The sequence below is a fragment of the Spermophilus citellus genome (assembly GCF_964194105.1).
Source record: "Spermophilus citellus genome assembly, chromosome: 2".
Lineage (NCBI taxonomy): Eukaryota > Metazoa > Chordata > Mammalia > Rodentia > Sciuridae > Spermophilus > Spermophilus citellus.
Genome location: NC_138183.1, coordinates 134,683,047 through 134,703,625, shown reverse-complemented (window position 1 = coordinate 134,703,625; position 20,579 = coordinate 134,683,047). Strand labels below are relative to the sequence as shown.

Sequence of the window (20,579 nt, the reverse complement as noted above, 5' to 3'; positions counted from 1 at the left end):
ATGCCCCCAGGAAACGATTTCACAGAACTCAAGTCTTTACAGTTTTATCATGTCTAGTTCCTTAAACTCAGTGACAACAGGATGGGGAGGATGCTTTTGTCCTACATTCTTACACCTCCTTTCCTTTAGCTTCCTCCCTAGATCCAACTCGAACCCTTGGCCTTAGCACTTGGTAGGGTCTCGTTGCCTACATACATTGCTCTTTATTTTCTTTACACAGTGTGGCTGGGGAGAGGGTTGAGCTGGTTTCTAGAAGAGGTCCCAGGGAGGACTAAAGGGAGACTGCAAGTGCCTTCCTCCAAAGCCCTCTCCCATTAGCTGCTGCTTTTTTTCCATGGAGACATCACTGGCTCCCCCATTTCTCAGGGGGCTAGCAGGAGACAGGGCTGTTCCTTAGGCCACAGGCTTTGATTGTGGGAGTGGTTGGAACAAAAGAGAGAGTCCTGAAGGTAGAGATGACATTTTGCTTCCTGAGGGCTCCAGTTCTGCTTTCATTTGTGGAATCTCCTGAAGGCTGAAGAAGGTGGACTCCCACTGCAAGAAGCAGAGGCCAAGACCCCCAGGCCATACACCAGGCCTTGTGGGCAGACAGGAGAGATGGTCCCGATGCTCTTCTGGCAATCTCAAGGACATGGTTCAGGAGGAATCTGTAGAAGCAATTGAAGGAAAGCAGAGTTACCCCCCTGCTTCTATCTTTCCTGCTGGACCCCAGGCTGCCTCTTGACTCCTCCCCAGGACTCTTCAGGTTAAGATCACTACATTAGCTAGAAGACAGACACTCACTGCCATCCTTGGGAACAGGACAGCTCAGCTGACTTCGCTGGCAAGAGATCCCAGAGTCAGGGGGCCAGGGAGGCAGCCCCCTTCCCAGCCGTCGGGCATGGTTGATCTCCTCATCCTCCAGCCAGTCGGGCCTCCACTCCCACAGGGGCAGGGAGAGGGTGGAGGTCAGGAAGAGGTCATCCCTTGGGGAGGGCGGTGATGAGGCATCTGTCACAGAGGGTAGGCATCAGTGGGGGACTAGCCTTAAGCCCTTAGGGACCAGTTTAGGACAGAAAATTTAGGACCAGCTAGATTAGGGTACACTTCCAGTCCTAAACATAATCTAGCCCCAATTCAACCCACTGGTCCCAGTGGCTGTATCCCCAGGGCCTAATGGGAAGGCTAGTCCACAGTCTCTTTTGTTTTCTCTCCCTCTGTGTTCCACATGTCTTCTCACTCCTGTGTGATTCCACACCCTTCCTCTTTCCCTGGCCGCAGTAGAGGTTGAGGAGCAACTGGGCTCAGCTCCAACATGTCTAGCAGAGTGGCCCCAATATTTATACATCAGCAAAAGGCAGCTCAGGTCTTGCTGGCCCTTGGTGTTTCTTCCCCATACACCCTATCAGGTCTTCCAAGCCCATCTTACTAATCCTAAATCTATACTTTGCCCCCAAGAAAAATAACTAAACCTGTGGCAAATGAGAGAGCAAGGATAATCCAAGACAAAGTGCCCATAATGGAGGGAAGAGAAAGCCCTGGGAATGGCAAGTGTAGGGAGAGTATGGATAAAAGACCAGAGGAAAAAGGATGAAAAAGAGATGAGGACCATTGAGAAGCCTTGTCTCTTGGTTGGGGATACGGTCTAACGTAGTGGGGATGAGGAGTAAGATGGGGTGGTCCCATGTACCAGTGAAGACGCAGTCTGTCTCTCTGGGCTCCAGACCAAAACCAAAGCTATCCACAGCTACTGCCAGCGCACGGGCAAAGTGGGCATCAGCGAGGAAGGAGCCGTCAGAGGAGCTGACAAGGCTGGCTCTGGCACTGGGGGCATTATCCTCAGAGGCTGAGCCCCAACCATTGACCAGAGAGCCCTCACTGGGGGTGGGGGTGGGGCAGGGACGAGGGGGGCACAACAAGCCCCCTGCCTCAGACTCCACTCCTACCCCAGCCCTGCCCATGTCTGCTAGCCCTGAGGCTGTCGGGATGCTGATGTATCCATAGGTTGTGGGGGGTGAAGGAGCCCTCGGCATTGGAGAGACACTGTTCCTAGAAAAAGGCAAAATGGGAGATAATACAATGGTTAGGGTAGTGGCAGAAATGTTCCAGTCTAGGCAGATACTCACTGAAGTTCTTTGGTTACTCACCGGGGCGTCTCCTCACCCTCACTGAGTTCCAGGCAAAGGGCCACCTCCTCAGGGGTCAGCACACTGTCCTGATCCTCCCCCAGTGATGACAATGAAGAGCTGGACAGGTGACTGGAAGCTGGACTGGGACCAGAGAGGGAAGAGGCCTGGGGGCTGGGGGGCCTCGAGGGAGTACGGATGGAGAGGGGGGCTGCTGGCAGCGGGGCAGAGGGAGCTTGGGGCTCCACCAAGTGCCTGGTTGGGGTGAGGGAGGGATGGCAGGATGGTTAGTGCCATTCCTCATCCACCTAGTCTCCCAGCCCTGCTTCCTGACCCCATACCCTCTTACTGGGTCTGCTGACTCTGAGTCAGGGTTCCACGAGGAGAGAGGGGTGTTGGAGGGAGAGGGCGAGTCATCAGATCATTTGAATTCCTGAGAAGTTGTGGTCCCAGGGCCCGCCAGGCCACCAGAGCTCGGGGCACAGCTCCTGGAAAACAGGAGCCTGGTGCTGAGACTGGCAGAATCTCATTTGGCCCCAGACCCCAGTCTGCCTGCCTGAACAGCCCTTCAGCTCCTGCCTCCTAGCCCAACCACTCAGCCTCCTTCAGGGACAGAAAAAGAAGCCAGGCAGAAGGGACTGGAATGGTGGGCCTCTATAGCCCGCCTCACCCTTTCACTTCCTTCTCAGAAACCCTTTCTCACCTGTGTTTTGAGAAAGATTCTTGGAACCTCTATTTCCCAATTCCCGGGCCCACAGCTCCGTGGAACAGCTACCCCGGAGCAGTGGAGAACTGTTGGCTTGGTGCAACTCTGCAAAGGAAAGAGCCAGTAGCTGGGGGTCAAGCCAGAGTGGGCCTTTCAGACCCCAACCACAAACTCTATCTTTAGCCTTGTTATTCATTTCAGCCCACAGGACCCTGATCCCAGGGGAAAAAGGGAAGAGCCTCTCCCAGTCCTCTCTACCCTATCCCCATCTTTAAACAGGCATCTGTGACAGGGTGGAAGGTGCACTGGGCCTAGAGTCAACAGACAAGCCCTTATAGCCTGGCTAGCTGTGACCTCAGAGAAGTTCATTCAACCTTTCTGAACTTCAATTTCATCTGTAAACAATCACTTCAAATGATGGTTTTAAATAAAAGCAGATTGCAGCCAGATGTGGTGGTGCATGCCTGTAATCCCAGTGGCTCAGGAGGCTGAGGCAGGAGGATCACAAATTCAAGCCCAGCTTCAGCAATTTATCAAGGCCCAAAGCAACTCAGAGAGACTCTGTCTCTAAATAAAATACAAAAAAGGGCTGGGGATGTGGCTCAGTGGTTAAGCCCCTCTGGGTTCAATCCCCGGTACCAAAAAAAAAAAAAAAAAAAAAAAGCAGATTGCAAATTCCCTGGCATCTGATAGATACTTTAAAAAAATAACTTTCTTTTCCTCTCCCTGATCTCTAGTCCCTCACACAGTGCTACTGTCCTCACAAATTTTGGCTTTGTGAAGACATACACTCGTTCTTTTCTTGGGGGTAATCGATTAGTAATTTCCATATCTCCAACTGCAAACATCTCAAGTAGTTCTAAATTGTCCAGTTCCACCCAGAGGAACTTGAATGCCTCACTTGGAGAGGTGGGTTGAACTGTAAAGTTGAACTGAGTGAATAAGATCAAAGCAAGAAAACTTGGATGAAGCTAGGTGGGACAGGAAGGAGCTCCTTAATAGGAAGAGGAGCTTCAGGATAGGAAAATGTATTGGTCTCACGGAGGGAGACAAGTCCTTGCCTATAGACAGTCACAAGCAGTTGTAGAATGAATAAGTGGATATCACAGAGAAGAGAATGTACATACACAGTGGTAAGAGGCGCCTACAAAATGGCAATTGTCATCTAGCCCCCCTGGACACTGAAGTGACAGGGCTCTGAGTGAACTCTGACAACAGAGAAGCTGAGGAAACCAAAAGGACCAATCCAGCCATGACCTGTGAGCATGCTTCTTGGTCAGACCAGAGCTCAGAATGACATACACTTAAACCAGAGAGGAACAGGGTAATAGAAAATATTTTCCCAGGACCAGGAATCAGGAGGATATTAAGCAAAGGATAAAAGAGTCAGTATTCAGGTTAGTGTCACATGATGAGAAGTCTAGCTAGGAAGGGGTTTCTATCCTTGGCTGGCCAGAGACTAGGCAGGATGCTCAGGGTGAAGCTCTCCAGTCAGTCTGATCTCAAAGGTCTGGGGGCCAGCATGGACAGACTCAGAACAGGGAAGAGACCAAAGCTTTAGTGTTGACCAAAACCCCATCTGGGCCCCAGGAGTCCATATACCAGTGGCCTGACCCACTGGGGAGAAAAACCTCACAATAGCTAGACTTCCTCCATCAAACTTTTCTTTTGTATTTTTGCTGGCTTGGTTTAATTCATTTCATGTAATTTATGGAGTTCTGGAGACAGCGCAAATGTTGGTGATACCACTGCCATCATCAGCTTTGTCTTGTCCAATGCCTGGCTTCATGACTGAGCTCAAGAAATGTAAGCATATCAGTTATTTGTTTGAGTGGAAACAGAAGGGGAAAGCCAGGCCTGGAAAAGGCCATGTTTATCCCAGCTCATTTTATTTCCTCCAAGGGATCCTGGCAACAAAAAGCCTTCCCATTTCAGTTTCAATGCTATTTGAATAAATTATACAAAAAAATGTTAGCAAGGTGAAAAATTGAACCTCATTGGACATACCTGCGTTGCAATAAATATTTTTTTGAATGGAATAAAGAATGAACAAGGCGAGCTGGGCTTATGGCTTAGAGGCAGAGCATTCACCTAGCATGTGTGAGGCACACATACAAATAAAAAAGATATTGTGTCCACCTATAACTAAAAAATAAATATAAAAAAATGAATGAGGGTATTTTGTGCATATATCTGGTGAGACAAACATAACTAAGGACCTGATATAATGAATAAGAGACAGGAAAGTGCAATTGTAAGAATAGCCACAGTGGAGAGAAAACCAAGCTAAGGTCAGATAACAAGAAAAAAGAACAAGCAGGTCTAGGGGAGCAGGAGGACTAAGAGAATGCCAGCTTTAGAAGAGGAGGAAACTGTTTCTTGGAGTAGGTGACAGTAGTAGACTCAATTCCATGGCTTTGGACAAGGCTACAACATTATCTTGTTGCTGCTGAGGTCCCAGGAGTCAGATGTGGACTATCAGGTGTCTACCTGCCAAGGGGAGTCACTAGACTTGACCCATTCTGGGGCAGTGGGGAGATGGGTCTGGTAAGGAGAAACAGGTTGAAGTAAGGACCTGAACTGCAGGTAAGGAAGCCTCATTGCAGAATTGGAAATATCTTAAGAATTGGCTGTAAGGTGCTGGGGATGTAGTTCATTGGTAGAGTATATGCTTAGCATGTGAAGACCCTGAGTTTGACCCCTAACATTAAAAAAATAAAAAGAACAAAAAGAAAGAATTTACTATAGAAAACCGCTCTATTCTCATAGTATTAATGTTTTGAGAGGGCTAAACACCCCATGTAAGTCAATGCAGTTCTCCACAGAAAGAATAGTTTCGGTTTTTTTTGAGGGGGGTTTGAGGGTTTGTGTGTGTATATGTGTGTGTGTGTTTTATTTATTTTATTTTGGGAGGCTGGGGCTCAAAATCAGGGTCTCATCATTCTAAGTGTGTACTCTACCACTGAACTATAGCTACATCTTCCTAAGCCCCCTAAGTGAGTATTTCCTTTTTGGGTGGTATTTCATTTACCCAGGATTTATAATGCAATAGTTCTGAGGCAAAGGTGGTAAGAATTCCAGCTTTTCTAATACTTAGAATAATAAATTATTGATATTAAATAAGCTCTTAATTATTCTTTTAAAAATATTTCTTAGTTGTAGATGGACCTTTATTTTTATTTATTTGTTTATATGCAGTGCCAAGAATCAAACCCAGTGCCTCACACATGCTAGGCAAGTGCTCTAACACTGAGCTACAACCCAAGCCCTCTTAATTATTCTTAATCCATCTTTGTTTTAATAAATGTTGGATCATACCCACTTTTTTAAAAAAAGGAATTGGTAGAACATTTGCTAAGTGTTTCTAATCAGCACAAAAGATTCATAAAGACAGCAGGTAGAGTGCAGGCCAGTGTTCTGCAAGACAGAAACATTAGAGAATTTCAGAAGGGAGCTCCACAGGCATTCAGAGTTGCCTTTAGAGGTAGATCATTCTGGCTTCAAGGCTGAGCTCTGCATATTACTTATGGAATTTTGAACAAGTTTCTAAGTCATTCTGACTTTCCTTCCCTATCTCTAGAAGTTAGAGAAGTAATTCCTACCTAATCTATTGTGAGGATTAAGTGGGATAACAAATATAAATAAAGTACCTAGCATATAGAAGTTGCTTAAGAATTGGAGACTGTAATTATTTCTCTCTGGAAAGTCAAAGAAAGGCAGCTGGAAGTTAGAAAAGAAATCTGTCCAGGAAGGAAATGCAGTTGTCCCTCAGTATTATGGGAGATTGGTTCCAGGACCCCTATATGTATGAAAATCCAAGGATGCTTAAAGTCCCTTGCATAAAATGGCATGGTGTTTTCATACAACCTAAGCAATCCCTCTGCATACTTTAAATCATCTCTAGATTACTTATCAACCTAAAATAATGTAAATGCTATGTAAATAGTTTTATACTATGTCATTTAGAGACAAATGACAAAAATAAAAGTCTGTACATGTTTGGAACAGATACAATATTTTTCTTGAGTATTTTGAATTCATGGATGGTTGAGTCCATGAATGTGGAACCTGTGGATACCAAGCGCAGGCTATTTCCATTCCTCTCTGAGCAGCAAGTTGGGAGTTGGTGCCAAGCAGACCTGCATGCAGTGCATAGATGAGTTCATCAAGCCTGAGGCTTCCTGCTAGCACTGGCCACATTCTTCCAGGCTCTAGAATTACTTGTATGCTGGTCAATTCCTTCATCAGACAGGCTAGGAACACCTAGCGGGCAAGGGTTGTGCCAGGTATCTGTTTTATCACAAACAAATGGCATTCAGTGGTGCTTACTAAGTGTTGACTGAGTTGAATTGACTGCAGGTACAGTGCTCACTATTGTAAAGAGAAGCTGAGGGGACCATCTCCCAGCTGAGTGCTCTGGGGAAAGGGAAAGAAGCCTGTGTCTGTTGCCACAACCAACACCTGGCTTCAAGGCCAGCAGTTCCTACCCGATTTCCACTCCTGGTCCCTCCCACCACCAATACCTACCTATCTTACCCTGCTTCTTTTTGGCCTTCCAAGCCTCTGTGGCAGCCAGAGACAAACGCGGTGAAGAGAGTCCCCTGCGGCTGCAGAGGCTGTCTGAGCTGGGCCAAGGATTGGAGGTCTGGGCCAGCTGGGGCGGGAGGCGCCTGGCAGCTGGGGCCTGTGGGCTTGGCTGGGCTGGAGGGCTAGAGGGCAGCTCAGCAATGAGAGAGCCATAAAAAGTGTTGGTGTCTGGAAGCAGGGGAACACCAGGGCTTCTGGGGTCCCAGGAGATCACTGCAGTAAAAATGACAGGAGGAATTATGGTGAACACATTGTAGCCCACCTCCCCACTCTCCATCCCTGGGATCCTTGCCCCCCCCCCCAAAATATGCTTACAGGAGCGCCGACAGTCTAGAGGGTCCCGAGGGTCTACTCCCAGTCGACTGTTGAGGCTGCTGCTGCTGCTGAGGTCCCGAGAGCCAGAAGTGGAACGCCAAGTGTCTGCCAGCCAGGGGGAGTCACTGTGGTCCATTCTGGGGCAATGGTAATGGTGGGTGGGAGGCATTAGGCAGGGAGAAAAATGGGAACCTAATTGGCCAAGACCGCTAGCTCAGAAGAAGTTAATGAGAGGGTAGTATCAGCTTTATCTTTACTGCTTTTCAGCCATCCACAGACTCTGACTTGGTGCCCCAAATTCAGTGCCTCTTTTTATCCTAGGACCAGGGAAAGACCAAGTTGCCAAGAGCTGTGGGGTATTAAGGACAGAAAGCTATGGACAATGAGATGAAAAAAAAAAAAAAAAAAGATCTGGAGCCAGCAAACATGGGTTGACAATCCCTAGGCACCAGTTTACAGCCCCTGTCAAGCAAATCAATTAGCTTGTCTAAGCCCATGATTCCCCATCTGTAAAATGGAAACAATAAGACCTTTCATGTAAGGTTGACACTGTGAATTTAAAGGAGGAAATGTGAGATCATTCAGCTGGTAAATTAAGAGCTTGCTACATGAATATTGCTTTCCAGCTACCTAAGTGATCCTTTAAGAACAAGGACCTGATCAAAGCAATTCTTTACCTAGAACTTTCAGTGTCTCCCTGTTTAACAAGGTAAGAGTCCAAATGCCTAGCACAGTGAACAGGGCCCTTAGTTTGGTTTCCAGCTTCCTAACCTAACTTTGCTCTAACACATTCATACCTTATTCCCCAACCAGAAAAAAGACTTGTCTTTTCCTGTGGATGTAGCAGGTGATTTTTTGTTTCTCCATCTGCCCTTTCCATTTTTACTGTCAGAATAAATATGGAATTTTTTTCTCCTGTTTCTCCACTCCAATCCTTTCCATGCATCTTATACATGCTTTTGTGCTGCCAAAACTGGGTTGTTTTCATGCCTGTCTCTGCCTAGACTGAAATTTCCTGGTGGATGGAGACTATTCCAAAGGAACGGATGAACCAAACAATTAGAATGGAATCTCCTTCAAGAACAAAGAAGATCCCAGGGGAGCCAGAGAAAGTTCATGTTGGAGCACACAGTGCTCAGGAGATAGCTGGAAGAGGGAAGCCAATGAACACAGAAAAACTCAGGAACACAATGCCAGCCAGCTTGGAACTTTGTTCTAGACAGAGAATCTAACAGCAAAATGGCAGCTCCTCTGGTGTGGTGATGCACACCTGTAACCCCAGTGTCTTGGGAGGATAAGGCAGGAGGATTGTGAGTTCAAAGCCAGCCTCAGCAACTTAGCATGGTGCTAAGCAACTCAGTGAGACCCCGTCTCTAAATAAAATACAAAATAGGGCTGGAGATGTGGCTTAGTGGTCGAGTGCCCCTGAGTTCAATACCTGGTACCCCCCTCCCAACAAAAAGGGCAGCTCAAGGCCTGGATATATATAGCACATAAAAGATTCTCAATAAACTTTAGTTGACCAATGCAGATCTAGAGTGTGAAGCCTCCTATAGGAAATTCAACCAAATGAAGAGCAAAACAAGTAGGCAAAGAGATGGAATGGCTTCTTAGTGCAAAACCTGGCTACTAGGAGAAAAAAGGATGCATACTTCCTTAGTATCATGTCTCATGACTTGGCAGCGAATCAGATGGAGCAGAAGTACCTACAGGCTGGCCCTGTTTTTGAACAATGAGTTAGAAGCTAAGATGTAGGGATTGAATGCCCTCTGCTGGAAGTATGGATGAATAATGGTACAGGTCTGGTTGCTCAATGGAAGATTATTCACAGAATGCAAAGGCACTACTAGAGAGACACGGAATATAGAGAAAACTAGACATTTTGTAATTATTATTATTAACTCTGGAGTTAATAGAGTGCAGTGCATGTCAGTAAGAGGCAGGTGACAAGAGAATTGGATGAGGGGTTCAGAAGCCCAGCTGCTAGGGCTGGGGATATAGCTCAGTTGGTAGAGTGCTTGCCTCGCATACACAAGGCCCTGGGTTCAATCCCCAACACCAAACAAGAACAACAACAATAAAACAGAAAGCCAGCTGCTAACTGAAGCCTTTAGCAGAATCTCTTGTTTGATGACTCTCAGCTGTCAAGTGGTACAATAGAACAATAGTGAAAGGGAAATTAGCTGTCACTTGGAGTCCCTGGAGAGATTCAGATACTGATTCCAAACTGCCTGGCATTCTATTTCCTATCCCAACTCCACTGTCTCTTGATCCCCCTCTGCCTTTCCTTCATTCAATGTCCCCCCCCCTTTGATTACTTACCTGTGTTTTAAGATGGCATCCTCACTGGTGTACCTGTAGAGACCTGAAAGTGAGAGAAAGGCTAAATCTATCATCTGGCCAGAGATCTAAACTTCTGTAGCCATTCTGGCTGGACCAGGGGAGGCCTGTGTACCGGGAGGTCCCCACTGTCACCTGGGCCCAGGTGCACACCAGCTCGGCGCCGGCGGTAGATGCACACAGCAGTGCCCAGCAGCATCAGCCAGAGCAGGACACCTCCGCTGGCGATGACCTCTGGCCGCCTCAAGGTGGCCCTCAGCTGCTCCAGGGTCCAGAGACCGTGCTTGCTGGGTTCTCGGGCAGATTGCTCACTGGTCTGCTCTGTATAGGATGGGATGTGGAGCTCAGGAGGAGGTCAAGTGAGGTCCAGCAGATAGGAAGAAGAAGCTGGAAGTGTGAGGCAAGAGAGGATAGGGGAGGGGAAGGGGGGCTAGAGGATATGGGTAAGGCCTGAGGGTGCTGTCCTCACCTAAAAGGAGGCAGACAGGGGTACTGGGTTTCCCAGCTCCAGCACCAGTGACTGCAGCCACTTGCACACAGTAGAAGCCTGGTATTCGGGTGGTGATCTCCAGCTGGGTCTGCTCACCCACTACGGTCCAGTTGACTGTGGGCAATGAGGTATTGCCCACGCTGCAGACCTGGGGCAAAAGCAAAGGTAAATAGCTGTCTCAGGCACTGTCACAGCAACTGAGCCTTCCTTCAATCTGCAGACTCAGTATGTGGCCATCTGTGCTGCCACCTACTGGGGACCCTCCTCCCAACAAGTGTCATAGTTCCTATTCCCCACTTCTCTACCAAGCAAGATAGACTTTTCTCAAGACAGAGGAAGGGTAAAGTAATTTGCTAAATATGCCTAACACTATCAGTTCTGAAACTTCAGCATGCTTTAGAATCACCTATAGCCTTCTGAAAATACAGGTGGCCAAGACCATTCTTGAGTTTCTGATTCAGGAAGCCTGGGAAAGGACCTGAGAATCTGTATTCCTAATAAGTTCCCAGGGGTGATGCTTATATTGTGGATCCAAGAACCACACTTTGAGTCCCACTGATATAGCCTGGTTCAATTCCTGTTCTTTTTCTTGTGTCTATGCACAGGTACAGTTCCTCAGTAGCTACAGCAAGAAAAGGGGGGTGATGGTCCCTTGAGGAAAGGCTTTGTCCGTTTGTAAAGTATACCTGGTATCCACGGATGACACCATTGTGGTTTTCAGCAGGTGGTGGGACCCAGCTCACAAGGATACTTCCATTGCCAGGTTTTAGGGTGACTTCCTGGGGTGGGGCACTGGGCACTGGAGGGAAGGTAGAGAGGCTAAGTAATGCTAATCCTTCAGGACTCTTTCAGGAAAAAAAGTTAGAATGGGAGAGAAAGAGTTAGAGTCCCATTAAAGACAATAGAAGCTTTGTTTAGTTCTGCTTGCCTGGCTGGGCAGAAGAGAATCCAAGAGTGGGACAGTCCAGGGGTACTCAGTCAAGAAGGAGCCTGGGGTTGGGTTCTGGGCAGATCTGTTCCTGACCTTGTTCTGGCAGCCTCAGGAGCAGCACATTGCTGTCAGGGCCTCGAGCCCGACCAGAGGATGGTCTCACTTTGAACTCGTAGTCTTGGCCCCAGTGGAGGCCCCCAAGCTCTGCACTCTGCCAGCCAACCAGCAGCTCCTCTGCCCATGGAACTGCCTGGCCTCCTGAGGCAGTCTGGGTCCGGAACAAGGCTGTGTAGGACTGAGCAGGTGCAGCTGGACCACTCACCTGTGAAGGTAGAGAAAGGGTGAGGGGTGGTTAGGGAGCTCCCAACAATACTTTCTTGAGCTCTTACCCCTGAGTCCTGTGTCTTACCTTCCAGCTGAGCCATACAACAGGCCCCGATTTGGGACTCTTCTCAGGATCTGGGTTCAGCAGGGTCACATTTTCTAGCTGAATGCGCACAGCCAAAAGTTCCGGAGGTTCCTTGTGGTCCTGGGACTCTGTGAGAAGCATAGGGCTGGGGTGAGGCCTACAGGCCAAAGTGAAGGGATGGAGGAATGTAACATCCCCCAGCCATGGAGGAACCCAAACTCCCAGAGTTCTTAGGTCTAGGATGCTCCTATTTCACTCCAGTAAGGGGGAAACTTCCCCTACAGGGCGCCCCCATCACCCAGACCCAGATCCTGATCCCAGGGTGAGCCCTGATACCTTAATATAAATCCAAATCTGACCATCCCATCCTAACTAGAATTCCCCCAACCTGCTTAAGTAGACCATCCCTTACCCTGGACAGATACCCTGGCTGCCCGGCTCTCCCGTTGTCCTGCATTGTTGTTGGCCACACACATATAGGTCCCTGTATCGCTCTTCTCTGCTCTTGCCACCAGCAGAGAACCCTTGGACATCTGTCAGGGACATGTACAAAGTGAAGTTTTCAATGTGGGTGGGGTTCTGAGGCTGGAGGGCAGCTTCAGGATTTCCCCTCCTCTAATTCTGCCAGGGGATACAGGGCTAGGGAGCCGGTCAGTCCCTCAGATACACCAATTGTGCCCAGGACAGAATGAAGGACAGAAGGGGGCTCCACTCACCGTGTGCCGCCCTGGCTGCAGAATTAGGGGTTTCCCATCTTTCCACCATGAAACTGAGGGCTCTGGGTAGCCCCAGGGTGGTCCACACTCCAGAATAACTTGCTCCCCCACCACAGCCACCTTGTCTCGAGGCTGGATCTGGAAATCCTCCTGGAGGACTGTGGGGAGGACAGCAGGTTAGCAGGACTCAGGGCTCAGGCCTTCCTTTCCCAGGGTCTTGCATTGGCATCTCCTGCCATAATCACCCTATTCTGCTTTGCCCACCTTCTAAGCCTCACATGTAGGTTCAGGCAAAGCCAGCTTTCCCTCCAAGGTCCCCCAGCCAGGATACCCCCTTACACATCGCTCAGCACAAATATCTCATCTCAGGTCTCTCCACCCTCAGCCTCCCCTCCCAGTCCTCACCAGCTACAGATAGCCGAGCCCCTCTGCTGACTGCTGTGCCCAGTTCGTTGCTGGCCTCACATGCGTACACGCCCAAGACTGTGGATAGGGCCTGGTCATCATAGGTATGTCCCCGGGCAGGAGGCCGCAGCAACAAAAGAGTTCCATCAGGTAGGAGATGGTGTAGGTCTGGGGACATCATGCTCAGAGGGTGCCCATTCTGAAGCCAGCGGATAGTAGGAGGTGGCTGGCCTGATGCTTTGCAGCTCATCTTGGCAGGGCCAGAGCCCTGGAGCAGCTGGTCCTGGGGGTGAACTAGAATCTGAGGTGGGAACTCCTGAGCCTTGCTGCCTGGGAGGGAAAAGGAAACAGAGCTGGGTCTGACTATCCACAAGACTCCCAAATCCATGCTCCCTTGTGCAGGAGTTTGTCTGACGGTCTGTACTACTGACAGTTCATTCCCAAATAACAAGCTAGCTGGGAGAGGTCAGGGCCAGCATGCACAGCATCCAGGCCAGAGCTTGCATAGTCTCTCTGTCATACACACTTACTCACACATACACACTATCGTTACCATCATCTTATCTCTGGCATGCCCACTGCAAAGGGAAGTAAAAGAGCCAATGCTCTTTGAGCCTTGTATCAGGGAGCATGGGCTAGGAGAGGGAGGGCCCCACTCACCCAGAACGAGCAGAAGAAGGAGAAGCAGGAGGCACCTGACCCTAAGGAGGCCCATTCCTCCAGATCCCATGGCTGCTTTCAGGCCTCTCTGTCTGTGTCCGGAGCACTTTGTCCCGCTGCTCTGAGCTCACAGCAAAGAGAAGGAGGGGCTGGGTGGGGTGGCCGTGGTTGTTTGTGACTGAGACTCTGCCCCAGTAGGGAAGCAGCTTTGAGGAAACCGATGCTTCCTGCCTGGCCCTCAATGCCTTGGAGAACTGGGCGGAGATTAGAGGCGAGAAACTCCCTGACCTCCACCTTTTGGCCATAACCCCTGATCCTAACTACAGCCCTAAGGTTTACCTCATGTCTGGTTTGGAATTTCTTAAAGGGAATCCTAACACCATAACTCTACCCACCTCCTTAATCCTCCAACCTTAAAATTCTACCTAAATACTATTCTTGAATCTCAATCTTTACCCCTTTGCATCCAGGTGGCCCCTTGCACAGTAGAGTGGAAACTAAGAGGTGATCATAGGGACACAGTGCTAAGAAGCTGAGGACAGAGGGCAATGGGGCCGTGAGCCATGGAGAATACGTGCAGAGGAGCAGGAGTGGATGCTCACTCCATGGTCCATTTCCCCAGAGACACATGGGGCTGGGGCAGGGGAAGCCAAAAGATAGGAAAGAATCAGAACATCTGGCTCTGCAGCTTCCCAGTCTGCCATATCAGCCCCTCCCCACAACCTGGAGAGGCTGCTCTCCCCTCTCAGAGCCTAGCTCCTGTTTACAGGTCTCTTCCTTCCAAATCTGGAATCTCAGCCATTTCCTGGAGCTGCTCACGGAAGGCCAAGGCCAGGCTCTAGGCCTCAGCGGAAGAGCGACTAGGCTTTGTTCTCCATTGTTCTGAACAGCTTCTCCGCAGGGCCCCTAACCCAGCTGGCTCCCACCCTTCCTCCCCTTCCAAAACAGCCAGGCTTCAGGGCCAGCCTCAGCCCTAACAGCCTACCCAATGGAAGGCCTCTTTCACTTCTCCTCTTTCCCCTCAAACTGAGACCAAGATCAGTTAAGACTGAATCAGAGCAACAGAACACCATGGTCTCTACAAACTAGGGGCTTCCACAGCATTAAGAACAGACAGAATGAATGTAACAGAGTGACAGCTAGAAGGATAGGAACTAGAGCCAGAGAACAGAAGGTGAGATTTCAGAAGTGGAAGTGGTTAAGGGAGTGTGGCCAAGTCCAAGACTTGGGTCCATGTGTGGCGGGCAGAGGAGAGTGGGGTTCAAAGGGCCAAAGATCCATAGGGCCAGATTGATAAAGGAACATTCATACAGACACTAAAGCGAGCCATGGAAAAGACAAGAAAGGATGTCAGGGGGAGCAGATGGGCTTACGTCACTAGGGCCAACTTGAAATTTCCCAGCCAGGGAGCCTCCAAGAGTTATTGAGATCCTTGCTGCTCCCTGCAAGAATTTTGCTGTGAACAAAGAGTCACTCCTTAAAGTCACTCCTGTTCCTACATTGTACTTGGGGGAGACTAACCAAGTTCTCTGCTGATGTTTTAATGCCAATTTGATTTTACTCAAGTTTCTATAATCCAGAAAGATGCTATGTGTAGCCCCTGAGGAAAAAGAAGACAGGTTTTAAAGGAATTCAAGTCCACCACTAGCCCTATCCTCAGCCAAGTGAGAATGAACAGATGAGACAAGGAGAAGTGCTGGTGATATACCACAGGGATGGAACCCCAGAGGTTGTGGCAGCTGAGGAATGGTCCCTATCCCAATAGTCACTTGTCCCATGTCTGGAGGTCACCTTCTGAACAACCACTCCCTGCTCTCAGACTCTGAAGAGCTAAGAACTAAAGAGGATGATGGAGGGACCAATCACTCTGAGCCCTTCCTGTTAGACATTAAGGATCCTTCTCAGTCAGTCCAAGCATCCGGGGCACTCAGGGATACATGGAGTGATTTCCAATGGAACTTCCCAACAGGGAGATTTGTCTGGATGGCTCTCAGAGGTCACAATGCCCATTTCCAGCAACCTGTCACATCAGCACCACAATTGTCTCATTTCCACAAACTAAGGAAGAGCTAAATGCATGAGTCATGGGGATGATGTGGATGGATGGGAGCCGCTTCCTCTTGTTATTTCAGGGAAACCATTCTGGGGTTATGCAGGCCCAGTGGCCAGTTTAAATACTACCTTCTGTCACCCCTCGTTGTAGTGTTTTGTATTTTTGTGAATAACTCCTTAGTTGTTTATAAGAAGGAGGAGAGAGAAGAAGGGTCAGGAGCTCTTTTGAGTGACCCTTCAGAGGAAATTCTTCTTCATCCGGTTCCTGGCTACTCTGGCTTCCTGTAGTGTGTTTTCTGAAGATGCAGCTGGGGGCTCCTGCTGGCCAAGCTGTTTGGGTAGAAGGAATGAACTCAAGGGAGATGAAGCCTTGCTCGTACATCTTATGGACCAAAAGATTCTGAATAATTTGTATAACCTCTCTGAACCCATTTTGTCATCTATAAAATGTCTACATGAAGCTTGTGGATAGTGGATATGAAAGTGTGTTGGAAACACTAAGTCTGGTTGAATTGTCCTTAAGTGTTCTGGGGACAGCATACCCACCTCCCTGACCAGCACAACCACAGCCAGTCTCAACCATACCTAGCCATTTTGGAACCTTGAGATCTAATCCTTTTTTACCTTTTTATTTCTTTTCTTTCCTTTGGGCTTGAGCCAGCTTGGTTCCAATTTCTATATTCTCATCTTTCTTCCAAGTTGCCAAAAAGTGGAGGAAAATTGAGTCAAGAGAGGACACAGTAATTACTTCCTCTTTGCTGGCTAGAAAAAGTTGCCCTGATGGCACTTCACTGGCACAACTTTTATTCCCTAGTGCCTGGTCCCATTCCTGGGACCTGAAATCACATTTAATACCCTAAACCCCACACTTTCTGCACTTTCTCCACACCAATGATTATGGGTCCCACCTACACGGAACACATGCATTTGAAGATTTCAAAGGCAGCCAACATCAATATTTAACCATCTGCTCACATGTCTAGAAAGAAGGGAAATCAGTTAGAGTACTTTGTTCATCTTGTCATACCCCCCCAGCCAAAGACCACCAAAACACGCCTGGTGTTGAACAAGTTGGGTTTATTGTTTCTTACCTAGAGAAAGTGCATTCCATGCGGAACTGTGGTGTGTCTCAGTAAGAGGGTTGTTAAAAAGAAACTTATTGGATGGGGGCTATGACTGGATAATTTTGAGAAGGATCTAAGGAAGTTAAGACTTTGCCCTGAATTGGATGCTATAAGGAAAAAAGTATATTCTGTGATTCTTTGCAGAAGAGTGTCTTTAATAATTTCCTTGCAATGTAGTGTCTAATCAAGTAGTTCTTTTTCTATTATGAACAGTGCTTCCCTGCATCTTTATTTTACACATCTTTGTTTTGGTTTGAACATATCCCCTCAGAAGCATGTGTTAGAAAGTTAATTCTCAATGCAAGTATTGGAAGGTGGGGCCTAATGCCAATTAAAAAGGGGCTTGAGGCTGTGAGTCCATCTCTCATGTTCTCTCTTGTCCTTATACCACTGTTACTATGCAGCAAGAAGGCCTGACCAGATATAGACCCCTGGACCTTGGACTTTCCAACTTCCCAAACTGTAAGAAATGAATCTTTATTTATTTTTTATAAATTATTTAGCCTTAGGTATTCTGATTTAGCAGCATAAAATTAACTAAAATAATCTTCTAGTATAATATTAAGTGTTTCTTTAGAAAATAAATATAGGAGTAGAATTTCTGGGTCTTGGGGCATCTGATATTCAACTTTAGCCAATACTGACCGATTGTTTTCCAAAGCAGTTGTATGAGACCTTAAAGCACATCCTCAGAACAGTTGGGGGACTTTTTTTTGCCAGTCTAATAAAATAGTATTTTACAGTTGTCCTATTTGCATTGTCTGGTTAAAAAGTAATGACTGAGTGTCTTTCCAAGTATTTATTTACCATTTGTGTTTTCTCTTTTGGTACCTATTTCTACTTTTTGACCATTTTTCTATTGCTTATAAGTCTTTATCTCAGTAACTCTCAGGAGTTTTTATATTCTGGATAATAATTCTCTGGATTAGAGAACTGTTGCAAAAACAAGTTTGACTTGGTATTTTCTTTCTGTACAATATTTTAAAAGTTCTTGATTTTCCTCCAGATAAATTTACTAATATTTTTACATTTAGTACACTATTTCTATTTTTAAAAACCTCCTCTACATGAAAGTAAAAATAAGCTTCTCCTATATTTTCTTCTAGAAGTTTAAAATGTTCACATTTGAGTCTTCAGTATATCACTAATGGATTATTTTATATGGCTTGAATAGGAATACACTTTTAAAGGTGGCAAACAATTATTCCAGCACAATTTGTTGCTTAGTCTCTGTGACCTGTTATGATTCCTTCATCAAACATCAAAATGTGTGTATATATATATATATATATATATATATATATATATTCATGAATACTGCACTATCTCAAATTTTGAAGCTGTATAATAAGCTTTGATATCTGATAGGATGATCTTCTCTCCTTTCTTTCCTTTTTATTTTTAAAATGTCATTTTTTTTCTTTCATTCTTTTAAAAAATGTGCTTTTAAATTGTCAAATAATAATTGTACATTTTCAAGAGGAATAGTATAAGGTTTTATGTGTTTATACATGGTGCAATAATCAACTCAGGATAGGTAGGTTTCCATTATCTTAATCATTTCTTTGTGATAAGACCAGTCAAAATCCTCTCTTCAAGCTATTTCCCTGCTTTCTTTTTCAGGGGGGGTCTTGGCTAGTTTTGGGTCTTCTGCTTATCAAATTCCTTGAAAACCTTGTAAAATTTTTACTAGCATTGATTGAAGATGTAGAAAGAATCAACATTTTATAATATAGTCTTCTTCTTCATGAACATGTATGTCTCTTTTTTTTAATGTAGATCTTTTTTAAAGTCTTTCATTAAAGTTATGTGATTTGTTCTATATAGATCTTATACATATTCATAGTTAACTTGTTAAACCTGTGCTGCAGATTAGTTGCAAAGATAGCTGTAATAATTCCTACTGTCCTTTATGCTTGTCCCTTTACAATGTTTATTTTTCCTCTTATCAAGAAGAAAATGGTTTTCTCAACCCCTTGAAGCGGGGCTGGCCTTGTGAATTGCTTTGACTGACAGAAAATAATAAAATGATGTTGCAGAACTTCCAAAACCAAACCTTAAGAGGCCTGGAGGCTTCTGCTTTTGCCTCTTGATACACAACTCTGAGACTTCCATGTGAAAAAGCTTGGGCTAGTCACAGAAAGCAGAGACAACTTGTAGCTAGGGACTCCTAAACATGCCAGCCTGCAGCCTGCAGCGTCACCAGACATGTGAGGGAGGCCATGTAAACTTCTGGCTCCAGTTCAACTGTTAGATGATACAGTCTCATAAGTGACCTCAGGCAACAACAGCAAGTGAGTTGCTTGAGTCCAGGCCAAATTGCTGATACTAAGAACTGCAAGCAAATAAAATTGTAATTGTTTTAAGTCACTCAATTTAATTTTGAGGTGGTTTGTTATACATAGAGAACTGAGATATCTTGATATGCCTAATAATTTGTTGATTGTTTCAAATTTGCCATCTGAAGATCACATAATAAAATATAAAGACACTTTGGGCTTTTATTTCCTATATTTTTAATACTGTTTCTCTTGCTTTACCAATATGATGTTGAATACAGGAGTGATTGCATCTTTATTTATTTCTTCATTTTAGAAGGAATACTGCTAACCTTTCACCATTAAGTATCTGTTATTTTTGTAGACACTATTTATCAGGCTTTAAAATTTTCTTTTTTTATTTCCTTTTACTCTAGTTTGGTAAGAGCTCTTAATCACAATTAAGCATTTGATTTTACAAATGACTTTTTTTTTGGCATTTATTGAGAAAGTTTGTCTCTTTTTAAATTTTGTTAAAATTTATGAATTTTCTAGTGTTGAATTATTTTTGCATCCCTAGCACAGAGCTTGGTCATGATAGATACCCTTTTAATATATTTTTGGATTTATATATATATATTGTGTGTGTGTGTGTGTGTGTGTGTGTGTGTGCGCGCTGAGGATTGAACCCAGGGCCTTGTGCATACAAGGCAAGCACTTTACCAACTGAGCTATACCCCCAGCACAATTTAATTATATCTTGTTGAGATGTTGATGAGATTGACTTGCAATGTTTTTTCTCTTTGCTTGTCTTATGTTGATGTCAAGAGTTTTGCTGGCCTCATTGAATGAATTCCAGAATATGCTCTTTTTTATATTTCCTAGAAAAGTATGTATAAAATGGAAATTATCCATTCCTAGAATGTTTGGTAAAACTCACCTATATAACCATTTAAGCTGATGTTTCCTTTCTTTCTTTTTTTTCAAGGCACATTTAATTTGATTCAAGAGTGTAATACATTAGGCCCAAATACAATGAAGGAACACATTCTTCCATTAACACCAATGGCAATGCTCTTTTAACGTGTCTCTTGAATGCGAAGGGGGTTGCATAAAGTTCACTACTGAAAAAAAAAATGCAGTGAGTTTCATAACAATATCTTTATACAATCTAGTAGTGAAATGAATGTTTATAATGCTTTGAACAGTTTAAACTTGAAGTTTTATAACACATCTTTCTTTATGTTTGTATAGTCCTTACAGCTGATGTTTTCTTTGTAGTAAGATTTTAATTTCTGTTTCTGATTCAGTTTCTTTGATAGAAGATCATTCAGGATTTCTAATTCTTTTTGAATCAGTTTTGGTAAGATAATTTTTTTTTTTAGGAATTTTTCCATTTTTTGTAAATTAATTTTGTTCACATTGTCCTCTTATTCTCTTTTTCATATGCATTGGATCATTTTCCTCCTTTTTATTTTTTA

The 20,579-nt window shown here is 45.5% G+C and overlaps 1 protein-coding gene across 4 annotated transcripts; it reads right to left on the bottom strand.

The window, feature by feature from the left end:
• Positions 1 to 28: 28 nt before the first annotated feature.
• On the bottom strand, positions 29 to 13,840 carry ROBO4 (roundabout guidance receptor 4). 4 transcript variants are annotated; one of them, XM_081282020.1, is made up of 18 exons: positions 13,665 to 13,840; positions 13,005 to 13,334; positions 12,600 to 12,757; positions 12,296 to 12,416; positions 11,884 to 12,011; positions 11,568 to 11,796; positions 11,230 to 11,342; positions 10,523 to 10,691; positions 10,189 to 10,374; positions 10,036 to 10,078; positions 7,714 to 7,850; positions 7,339 to 7,611; positions 2,809 to 2,916; positions 2,455 to 2,593; positions 2,127 to 2,360; positions 1,670 to 2,028; positions 784 to 990; positions 29 to 647 (listed from the first exon to the last, which is right to left on the bottom strand). In XM_081282020.1, exons 1-18 carry the CDS (start codon positions 13,732 to 13,734, stop codon positions 637 to 639), a joined length of 3,015 nt encoding a protein of 1,004 aa, XP_081138146.1. In that variant the 5' UTR covers positions 13,735 to 13,840; the 3' UTR covers positions 29 to 636. The 4 variants fall into 4 exon arrangements, with proteins under 4 accessions (XP_081138146.1, XP_081138147.1, XP_081138148.1 ...); XM_081282021.1 differs by having other exon boundaries at positions 7,348 to 7,611; XM_081282022.1 differs by having other exon boundaries at positions 13,005 to 13,330; positions 13,665 to 13,811.
• Positions 13,841 to 20,579: the final 6,739 nt, after the last annotated feature.

Bases quoted from the DNA above. Each gene is read 5' to 3' on its own strand.
- ROBO4 (XM_081282020.1), bottom strand. From the start codon at position 13,734: ATGGGATCTGGAGGAATGGGCCTCCTTAGGGTCAGGTGCCTCCTGCTT. The intron at 10,079-10,188 runs GTGACAGTGGGG...TCTCACTTTCAG, and splicing joins TGGTGTGCACCTGGGCCCAG to GTCTCTACAGGTACACCAGT. The intron at 2,361-2,454 runs GTAAGAGGGTAT...CACCCCAACCAG, and splicing joins ACTCAGAGTCAGCAGACCCA to GCACTTGGTGGAGCCCCAAG.